The sequence below is a fragment of the Gossypium hirsutum genome, chromosome D02 (assembly GCF_007990345.1).
Source record: "Gossypium hirsutum isolate 1008001.06 chromosome D02, Gossypium_hirsutum_v2.1, whole genome shotgun sequence".
NCBI lineage: Eukaryota > Viridiplantae > Streptophyta > Magnoliopsida > Malvales > Malvaceae > Gossypium > Gossypium hirsutum.
Genome location: NC_053438.1, coordinates 70,453,879 through 70,464,964, shown reverse-complemented (window position 1 = coordinate 70,464,964; position 11,086 = coordinate 70,453,879). Strand labels below are relative to the sequence as shown.

Genomic DNA, 11,086 nt, shown 5'->3' with positions numbered 1-11,086 from the left:
GACGTGACACGTTAAATCATCATTTCAAACAAAAATTTTAGGTTAAATTATACAACCGATCCCCATTTTTTTGTTTTGGGCAATTTAAGTTTTTTCTTTTATATTCTTTAAACTTTATTCTCTTTTTTTTCTCTTTATTTTCCATTATCTTTTGTTTCTCCTTCTATTTTCCTACATTTTCCATGTCTTTTGTCATATTAAAAAGTTGAATTGGCAGTGAAGAAAGAAGTAGGAAGTCGAAAGCCATCATTGCCTATAATCAAAACCCATAAACCCGTACCATAATTCTTTCTTCACTGCCAATTCGACTTCCTGATATGTTAAAAGAAATGGAGAAGGTAGAAAAATAGAGGGGGAAGCAGAAGAATTAGAAAATAAAGAAAAAAAAGTTAAAAGAACATAAAAGAAAAAATTAAATTGCTCAAAATGAAAAAAATATGGAGACCAATTGTATAATTTAACCTAAAATTTTTGTTTGAAATGATAATTTAACGTGACGCGTCAGCTTACCATTACACTGTTAACGGCAATTAATGGCTCAATGACTAAAATGTTACAACATGAAAACATAAGTGACTAAAACGTAACATTTCAAACATAAGTGACTAAAATGTAACCCGAAGTAAACAAAAGTGACCATAGATAAAGTTTACCCTTTAATTTATAGATGAACTCTAGAAACTAATCAAATATTTATTAGTGGCTAAAGAGACTTTAAAAAGCCTTCAACTTTAAAACCTTGTATAGAACTCATTCAACTTGCATAATTTTCACTAAAAGTGTCATAACTCAAATTCTCAAACTTCAATCGACGCACCAAACCCAAAATTCCCGAATCACATCCCAACATGTATCATAAGTTTGTTTGGTTTTTTTCTTTTGGTGCCCAAATAAATGCTTGCGACTTGCTCTTAAAAGACTCAATCCTAAATTCGTATCAACAAATTTCACTCAATAGTATGATTTGGTCATTTGATGCAATTACATCTTTTTACAGACTTCAATCTGTGGATTTCATGGGAAGCAAACTACAAAAACCAGAAAACATTTAAGTACAAACATTGTATTCACCATATGTATAAATCATTCCAGGTACAAGAAGATGATCAAGCACTACTACATTCATAACATTCAACAATAAGCACATTAACCCCCCCCCCCTTCAAGAGACTAAACGATCACCGTGTTATATCGGGACCGAACTTAAAAACAAGATATCACTCAAGCCATCGAGAAAATGAACATACTGATTAGAGCTACAGATTGAGCTGCACTGGGTACCTATGAATGCAATCTTCCCATGGATTATTAGGAGATGGCTTCACATTCCGGAGCGCAACCCAAACCGTGCTGTTACACTTGAAACCACTCCCGAATGCAATCTGCCAAACACGGTTTCCCTTCCGCATCCGGCCTTTTGCTTCTGTATAGGCAAGTTCATACCAGATCGAACTTGAAGAAGTGTTGCCGAATCGGTGAAGAGTCATACGGGAAGCCTCAGCATGTACCGGAAGAAGCTGCAAATTCTTCTCAAGCTCATCAATTACGGCCCTCCCACCGGCATGAATACAGAAATGATCGAACGCGAGCTTGAAATCCGGGATATAAGGCTTGATTTTCGCATTGAACAATTTCTTGGCAACTAATGTTACAAAGAACAAGATTTGTTCACTTATAGGAAGAACAAGGGGACCCAATGTTGTGATATTGGTCTTGAGTGCACCACCAGCAATTGCCATTAAATCTTTAGACAACGAAACACCTGTTTTACCGTTATCATCCTGTTCTTGGTAAACACACTTGAATGCCTTGTCATTTGCCCCACAATGTGTCCTAACCACATGAACAAGCTTATACTTACTCCGCCTCCGATCAACAGACCGATTCGTTAGCAGAACCGCGGCACCCCCGACGCGGAACAAACAATTTGGGATCAACATCGATTTCTTGTTCCCAAAATACCAATTTTGTGTAATGTTTTCAGTACTAACCACAACAGCATAACTATTCCTATGAACTTGTAACATGTCTTTAGCAAGATCAATGGCTATAACACCAGCACTACATCCCATACCCCCAAGATTAAAGCTTCTAATATTACCCCGTAACTTATATTTATTAATAATCATAGCAGACAATGATGGTGTTGGATTAAACAAGCTACAATTAACAACAAGTATACCAATGTCTCTTGGTTTAACATTAGTATTAGCAAAAAGCTTATCTAATGCACCAAACATCACCTGTTCTGCTTCTTCTCTTGCAGCCGCCATTGATGGTCTTGGTGGAAGGTAATGCATTGCTTCAGGCACACATGTTTCTTCACCAAGCCCTGATCTTTCCAATATCTTGCGTTGAAACTCCAACGAAGATTCATCAAAATCACCTGTTAGCTTTGAATGTTCCATGAACTGTTGGTATTTGACTTTCAAATGTGATGGAGGAAGATAACATGAATAATCCAACAAGTAAACGGATCTTGGCCGGGTCATGATATAAACAGTGGATCCAAACACAAGAACAACCGAAAACACAATGAAACTAACGAGGTTGTACTGAAGTTGAAGCCATAATTGATGAACATCATCAAGACTCAACCTTGATGCTTCAACAACAATAACAGACATTAAAGGGATCAAACAAAGAGTCAAAAGATGACTTATTAAATAATGGTAACCGAGTTTAACATACTTCAAGTTAACACTTTGTAAGAAATCAGGCAATCTAGTACGTTGCCAGATCTGAACCCTATTGTTCTCTTCGCCATTCATGGCGATGGGTGATTCAAAAAAGATGGGGACTCTTTTTTGGAATGTTTCTTCACAAACAAAGATCGGGTTTTTTGAGAAGAAGCTTGGGTATTCTTTGTTATGTTCAAAAGGGGTATATATAGTGAAGATTGGTGGGGTTTAGAAAAGGTTGATGCAACTGCAACAACGACCAAACGCCATTAAAGAACACGTAGAAAATTGTTCGATTACTATTAGTAGAAAGCTACAGAGAAGAAGGAGAGGTGGGGAGTTGGGAGTTTCCTGATCTGATTTTTAAAGTTTCTGCTGCTAACGCCATCCATTCCCCTCACCATTAAAGCTCCATTTTTTTTTCTTTTGACTATGATTTGCTTTTCATTTTATTAATGGGAACTAAAATGGAGAAAAGAAAAAAGGAAAGGGCTTTGAACATTGAATTTGAAGATTTTTAATTTGTGGGCCTAAGGAATGGGAGAGAAATCAAAGGGCTTGATTTTGTTTCTTTTTTTAAAAATGGTGTCTTTTAGAGGGTGGTGAGTCAAAGAGAAGGAAGTGGAAGTTTCAACGATGTTTCTTGCACGGCTTCAAAGATCTGAACTTTGTAAAAGGGTTTGTGAAATACGAGAAATAGTGTTTTTTCACTCTAATTTCTTCAATAACAACAAGAAGGTACAAGATTATCGAATCAAAGACGCATGTCACATGTTCTTAAGATTTCTTTTCTTAGTCAAAATCAGGGTATTAATCAGTGATTAATTTTATGTCGTAAATATTTTCTATAAAATAAATAACTCAACATGAAATATGCATGAACATTCTCGCAAACACTATAGTTACTTTGCTAGAATATTCCCCTCAAATCGAATCTTCAAAATATGAATATAATATCAATCAAGTTTTTTTATCAGTTAATTGTTAACTTGCGTTTGGAATGTCAATTCGTAACATGCCTAACATTGATGAAATTTTAAACAAGTGTGTACATATTTCATTGATTATTTAGATTTGATGAAATTTAAACAAGTGTGTACCACTTATTTTTTTTAACGCCCCTTATAGGTATACTAGTGTTTAAAATTTGATCCAGCGTTTTAAATATAATTCACAATGCTCAAGTTGATGGTTATATTGACATTTTAAGTACTCAATTACAATATTTTGAAATTAAGATATCAATTTAAAAATTGAACCATAATTTAGGGACATATAATGGAATTAGCCCTTATGTGTCTTTGTTAAACACTTATTAAAGCTAATGTTTATATAATATTATAGGTTTTTCAACATTAATAAAATTATTTTAAGGTTGTTATTTCGTAAAGATAAAAGAAAAAATATATTAAAAAATGAAATTCTAAAATTAAAAAAACACTATTTTATTTTGGGTATAAAACAATTTTGATTTACTTCCATTCATACCATTCATATGAGTGTACGATTTTTAGTCTTTATTTTTTTATATAATGCCTAGAACCAGACCCGGCCTTGAGGGTAGTTTAGGAGTGCGGTCGCTCATAGCTTAGGGCTGGAAGGGGCACAAATTTTTTTTTCCAACTTGTAACATAGAAAAAAAATCTTCAACCTTTTAAGTGTTTTTTTATCGACGTTTCATTGCAGACCAAAAAAAAAAAGGGTCTCAAATTTTTTTATTTTATTGTATTACATTTTATAATTTTTTTAAAAAAGGGTCTCGATTCATTGTTTTGCCTTAGGGTCCAAAAAAATCAAGAACGTAGTTGTTTAGAACTATCCATAGTCTCTCCTCAACCCTTAAATAAAAAGATAATACACTTCAACACACTCAAACCCTCGTCCCCTTACATTGACACAAGTACTAATGCTAAATTATTAAATCATTGTGCTTTATTTGGAAAATAAAATAAAATCAATGTGCTTTAGGTGATCGAATATTTTATTTTCCAAAAAGCCAAAGTTCATGACAGAATTTTTAGAGAAATGTTATAATTATGGGTCCACTTACCTAGCTGTCCATAATTTTGTAATTCATGGCCATGCTATTTACCATTTATTATATATTTTCTTTCTTGAACCATGCATGTTGGTGCCAGTAAGGTTCACTATTGATATTATTTTTTTTATTCTTTTTCTTTCTCCAAGTTATCATTGTTCTCAATGATGAATTTATAATAATTGAAGGAAAAAAAAAACCAAAATTGGCAGTGAGGTGTGTCAAAAGATATGGGTACATTAGCTTGTACATTTATATCAACAACACGTGATTCATGTACTTCATGTTGATATATTAGGGTTAATTTTTAATAGTTTAAATGGATCGAACTTTTAATAGAAGAAATCAGTTTGTTCTTTAATATAATGTATATGGACTAATTTGACTATTTATTAATTAAAAGGGACAATATATAATTTAACTTTTAGTATAGAAACCTCTATGATACTTTTTCTTAAAAAATAGTCCTTCTTATTATCAACAAAAGCGCAATTTATCTTCAATTAAACCACACAAATTGCCTTGCATTATCTTCTTATATGATTACCTCAGTGTGCATTAGTTTGGTCAAAAATTTGTTGATATCTTATCACGCAAATTAAATTTTAAAAAATAAATTAGTTAGTAAGTTCTAAACGATGATTCGATGATCGGTATGGTGGATCAGTACTCATTGATCAGTAGAATATGTCTCAGATCCAAGTCAATCCGGTAGTCAGTGTTTGAGATCAGAGTAGAAAGTTGTTTTCATAAAAAAAATTTTGAACTATAGAAGAGACGAGGAATGAGAGCTTTCGATTAGTGCAAGCGGTTTGAATAGAGAAGACCGTACAGTAGTGATTTTGATAGCCCGGTGACTTAAGTGCAAACTTTCGAATAATTCAATAATCATTTTGTAACTTTTGAAGTTGAGTGACCAAAACGTAAATTTACTAATAATTTAGTGACCTTGAATGTAGTTTATCCTAAAATAAAATAATCGATTTAGGGGCATGGTATAATATGTAAATTTGCATGGGAATTCTTCAAAGAATTCCATAAAAGATTAGGGGGCTCTAATAATATTTACCATTGAATAAATAAATAAACCCAAGTTGAGCATATTGCTTGCTTTGGTGGAAATCAAAGGTGTGAAGCGCACTGCCCAACATCACAAACTACACAAATCGTAACTAGTAATTAAACCAAACCAATGAGCCACTAATTTCAATTTTCAACGTTGTATTACTTAGAACATTTTTTTTAATTTAATATTTCAATTAGAGTTATTATATATTAATTAATATTTCGCTTAATTTATTTTCAAAAGGTCCAATTATGGTTTTAAGTTATTATACTTCAATTTGATACAATTCAATCCCGGTTTCTATAATGTTATTAATGGGGCTAAATTGATAGCATTACTAATTGTTGTTAATTGATAACCATTAGAGGTGAAACTAGAAATTTTGTATTTGGAATCGAGATTGGGTAAACTACATCCCATCTTATTAAACTATTAGTTAGTTTACGTTTTAGTCATTCAGCTTCAAAAAGTTACAAAAATGGTTTTTGAACTATCTGGAAATTTTCATTTAAGTCACTGGGCTATTAAAATCGTTTGCGTATGGCCTTCCCCGTTATCACCACCCGCACTAGTCGAAAGTTATCATTCTCCTTCTCTTCTATAGTTCAATTTTCATTAAACAGCTTCGAACGTCATCAAATAACCAAAATCCAAACAATTTTCTTCTCTGATCTCCGAAACTGACCATTAGATCGACTTGGATCTAAGGTATGTTTTTCTACTCATCGATAGGTACTAATCTATAGTACCAAGAGTATAGTTTACCCTAATTTTTTAGGCTAAAATATAATTTTATCATTTACTAATGACTTACAACTTGGTGTATGGGGAAAGAGAAAAAAGGAAGGGAGGCCATACCCCCTGCTTATCTTTCGGGGGTTAAATTTTTTAGTGCCCCGTTTCAAACAAACAAATACTCACTTAGTAGTCATGTAATTAAAAAAAGGAACGTTGTAATGAACTTAAATTTAACAAAATAATTTTTAACCATGTTAATATTTGAACTTGAATTTTAGAATCTAAAAAGGTAGAAGAATTAAATTTCTAAAATTAAAAGTACGGAGACTAAATTCTAAATTTATAAAAAGGATAGAGACTTGTTATATGTTTTAACCGAAAAAAATCAAAAGTCAAAGGCCCCAACCGTGCTCGGCTTCACAATGATAAATGCAGAACAAAAGTCAAACGGTGAAAGGCCTTTTGCCCAAAATTTGCTATGGGCTTACGTCTTTCGTTTTCCGTTTCTTTCATATGATTGATGATGTATGTGGGCCATGTATATATATACACATACATACATTATCTTTATAATAATTCTAATTTTTATTTTATTTTATGAAGCTTAATTATTAGGAATTTTGATATTAGCCTTTGTATTATGTATAAATTACCAATTTTAATTTAATTAATTTTGGTTATTGTACTTTTAATATTTAAAATTTCACTCTTGACTTAAATGATAACAGTTAAATTCGTTAATTAAAATTTTAGCTCTATTTTTCGGTTGAGTCCAAATCTAAAAAATAAACTTAAAAATTTGACAATATTTGACACGAATCCGACCCGCCCATAGATAAATCTAATTTTGAATATATTAATTGTATTTGTAATAGTGAAACTCTAAAAATAAAAAAAAAATCTAAAATTTAACCGATGTAAACAAAGGTTTAATTACTGTTTTTGTTTACCATGTTGAAATTAGGATTTATTCTCTCTACTTTAATTTTACATAATTTAATCCCTTTACTTTTATAATAGCAATAGTAAACCCAATTTGATAATATCATTAACAATTACCATTAATAGTGACTATATAGATTTTTAGTTTTACCTACTACTAAAATTTACAAAGGTATCATTTCTTTCTTTCAAAAAAAAGAAAAGAAAAGAGATCAATCCCAAATTTCAACATAATAGAGGGACTAAAAACACAATTAAACCTTAACAAATAATATCAAATTATCGCTTGACATGCATATGGTTCAACTTCTACATAATCCATTTGTTTTTGCCCTGAAATAAAAAGCAAACCAGGCCAAAATAAAGCAAAATACATATATTATAAATATATAAAATTAATATATATTCCAAATAAGATATTTTTGTTCTTTCACGACAACAACAACAAAAAGAGAACATAGAGGAAGTGAGGATCACAGCTTTTGTGCCTCTTCTTAATACATCAATACTGACATACATGCATATATATATAAGAGCATAACAAAACTTAGATTTCACTACTTCTGTGATTATTCTATAATTAGTAGGTAAGCAGCATAATAATGGGGTTCATTGTTGTTTAATGTTGGTGCATGATGACAGGTCATGAGTCCATTGATCATCTTCATTAATTCAGCTTCTGATTTTTCATCCTGCAATATTAATTAAACACAAAAATATATAAGATAATTAGCCATAAAATAAAAAATAATAATGAGATATTTCCAGCTTGTTTGATATATATATATATTCTTGTTGGAACTCCATGCAAATGATTGGAAATTATGTAAATGGGTCCCCTACATATATACTTTTCTTAATAAAGGTCACTGTTCTTTCTCTTGATAAGGGGAATAAGGATTATTATTCGAGGATTGAAGATTTAATATCAAACCTAAATACCAAGTTTAGGGACTAAAAGTTATATTAACCCATTTTAGAAGCTTAAAAGCTTATAGGTTATGCACATGAAATCAAATAAGTAACAAGTATAGGGAAAAGTAGAATCAATATGAAAAGTTAGATGGTCAGACATGAGGAACAGCAATGAAACAAGGTTGATGAAAACATGTTAAGTGTATATATAATTTACTACCTTTTGAAACCATAACTGGTGTTAGTGTTACCTCGGGTGTTGCTGCCACCAGTGGTCCTATAGTTAGGGAATGGCACTTTCCCTGACTCAATTTGCTTCACATCTTTCACAAGCAGTTCATAGTGCCTCTTCACTTCCTCCGCCGTTTTCCCTCCGACAGCCTTGGCAACATTGTACCAACGGTCAGGTGTGTCCTTGTCATAAACAGCCAAAGCTTTTTCAAAATCTTTGTTTTGTTTGACTGTCCATGAACTAGAACCTTGGGACGACATTGAGCTTGATGCCATATTATAAAAGCTAATAATATGATATTCACTAAGGGGATGATGATGATGATGGTATGAGCAAAAGAGTTGGCAATGGCTGATATTTATAGAGGCAGTGAAGGGGGAGGTGAGGTGGGGGGTATATGGACAATTGGCTTAGAAATTTTGGACGCCATGTTGTAAGAATTTTAAGTGATTTGTCTCCCTAAGAACCACAAAATTGTAAAAAAAGATGATGAAGAAGAGGAAATGTATGAGAATCAGTATCTACTTAGTCTAAGCACCTAAATTTTGATGAATAATGTATTAACAGTCAAAAAAAAAAAAAGCTTTGTTTTATTCTTTTTGATTTGAGAACCATGTCAAGTTCTATGAACTGATTGATTTGAGGGATAATCTTTTGGGGGAGTTTGCAAACATCTATTTCATCTACAACAAAAGTTTTTTAGTTGACTATACAGTATTAGAAGATATATGCCTTCCAATGCATGATGATGGAAAATCAAAACCCAAATCATGGGAAAAGTTTTGTTTCTTTAAGCTTATAAATAGGGGTAAAACATCATTTAGTCCCTGAATTTAGTAATTCTTCTCTATTTTTAGTCAACATTTGACAACATTTCTCAATTTTGGTCCATGTAATGACGTGGTATTTTAATAATGTATCATGTCATCACTTAAAAATTTTAGTAATGATGTGACATGTCATCACATAAACCAAAATTGATTATCAAATTCTAAAGAAAAAAAATTTAGGGCTAAGTTGAAAAAAATTACTAAATTCAAGTATACAAAATGTTGCTTGAATTATTCATTTTATTTCAAGTATCCATATGAGCTCGTAATATTTTATCACTTTATTTAAATGAGTTTTTATATTTTATGTACATTTAAATAAGTTTTTAACTTACTTTACCAACGTATATTGGGTTAATTGGTAAAGAATATACAAAATCTCAGGTCTAAGTGACTCATTTCGAGATTTAGTAACACTAGAGATTTTAGACCCTAAAATATATTATTAGCCTGTATTCAAATACACTTTTTAGCTTTATATATATATATATATTTTAAATTACTCATAAATCTTTCGAACCTTTAAATTAAAAAATATTACACACTTAAACATCTGCTAATTTGCAGTTAACATACTGTCAGCACCTTTTAGCCTTTTAATTTATGCTCAATTAAACCTCTAACCTTTTAGCCTTTTTAATAGGCATGTGATTTATTAGTAAAGTTTTGGACTCTTTAGTTTTAATGATACTCTTTCTTACAATTTGGGGGCTGTTTGATTTCCTGGAAAATGGTGTCGTTGTTGAATCGAAAATCGAAAACCTATTTTTCCCCGTTGTTGTATTTCTCATCTCAATCATGGGAGGAAAAAAAAAACATTACATGTTTTTCAAGATCTATCTTGTTAATTTAGTTTAAAGACATGCAAATGATAAAAAAAAAAAAAAACACAGAGATCATAGCATCAACACAACAGTACATTGGTAAATTATTGTATGGTCCTAAATGTACAGAACACTTCAAAAGCTGTTACCAGATAAAAATAAAACAGAACACTGCTGTATATGAAAAAAAGATATAGATGTTCTTCAATTTTATTGCCTTGTAGTACAGTAATTATTGTTGTTTTTAATGGAAATTTGATTTGAACTATTTGCCCTTATTTTAAATTTGTTTTAGGATGGTCCATGTCCTTTGTTACTTTGTACCTCCCTCCAAAGATCCATAACCATACCTGAACTGACTTCAGGTCTACAATACCAAATATTGTTCAAAAATTGAGCAAACTAGTCTCTATTCATTACATTAAAGATCAAACTGGTCTTTTTTGTTAAAAATTGAGGTACACTTGGCACGTCAAGTGTAACTATTTAGTTATTCTGTCAACCACTGAAATGGATAAAACTTTTAATAGAAAGGACTAATTTGCTCTTTAATTTAATATAATATGATTTCTAATGTAAGGACCTCTAAGAAACTTATACCCAATAATTTGGTATCTGCAACAAGTATGCATTCACAAGGAGTCTTAGACTGTTCAAAATCCATATCAGTTTATTTACTTACAGTCGGATTAACAGACCATTTCTCTGCACATAACTCCGAACAAAAGTGATTCATCATCCAAACTGCGTAAACAATTTGCATGTACCCTTAGATTCCGTCTTTAGAAAACGCGATGGACGACATTTTCGAAGCAATTTC

The 11,086-nt window shown here is 31.5% G+C and overlaps 2 protein-coding genes across 3 annotated transcripts; both read right to left on the bottom strand.

Annotated features, from left to right (window-relative positions):
- Nucleotides 1–971: 971 nt before the first annotated feature.
- On the bottom strand, nt 972–3,208 carry LOC107908784 (3-ketoacyl-CoA synthase 4). Its single transcript, XM_016836049.2, has one exon. The coding sequence runs from the start codon at nt 2,769–2,771 to the stop codon at nt 1,257–1,259; it is 1,515 nt and encodes a 504-aa protein (XP_016691538.1). The 5' UTR covers nt 2,772–3,208; the 3' UTR covers nt 972–1,256.
- Nucleotides 3,209–7,842: 4,634 nt separating this feature from the next.
- LOC107908177 (protein RADIALIS-like 2) lies at nt 7,843–8,957 on the bottom strand. 2 transcript variants are annotated; one of them, XM_016835425.2, is made up of 2 exons: nt 8,601–8,957; nt 7,843–8,157 (listed from the first exon to the last, which is right to left on the bottom strand). In XM_016835425.2, exons 1-2 carry the CDS (start codon nt 8,885–8,887, stop codon nt 8,133–8,135), a joined length of 312 nt encoding a protein of 103 aa, XP_016690914.1. In that variant the 5' UTR covers nt 8,888–8,957; the 3' UTR covers nt 7,843–8,132. The 2 variants fall into 2 exon arrangements, with proteins under 2 accessions (XP_016690914.1, XP_016690915.1); XM_016835426.2 differs by having other exon boundaries at nt 8,632–8,947.
- Between the last annotated feature and the right edge of the window lie 2,129 nt (nt 8,958–11,086).

Bases quoted from the DNA above. Each gene is read 5' to 3' on its own strand.
- LOC107908784 (XM_016836049.2), bottom strand. From the start codon at position 2,771: ATGAATGGCGAAGAGAACAATAGGGTTCAGATCTGGCAACGTACTAGA.
- LOC107908177 (XM_016835425.2), bottom strand. From the start codon at position 8,887: ATGGCATCAAGCTCAATGTCGTCCCAAGGTTCTAGTTCATGGACAGTC. The intron at 8,158-8,600 runs GTAGTAAATTAT...TTAATATTGCAG, and splicing joins ACCAGTTATGGTTTCAAAAG to GATGAAAAATCAGAAGCTGA.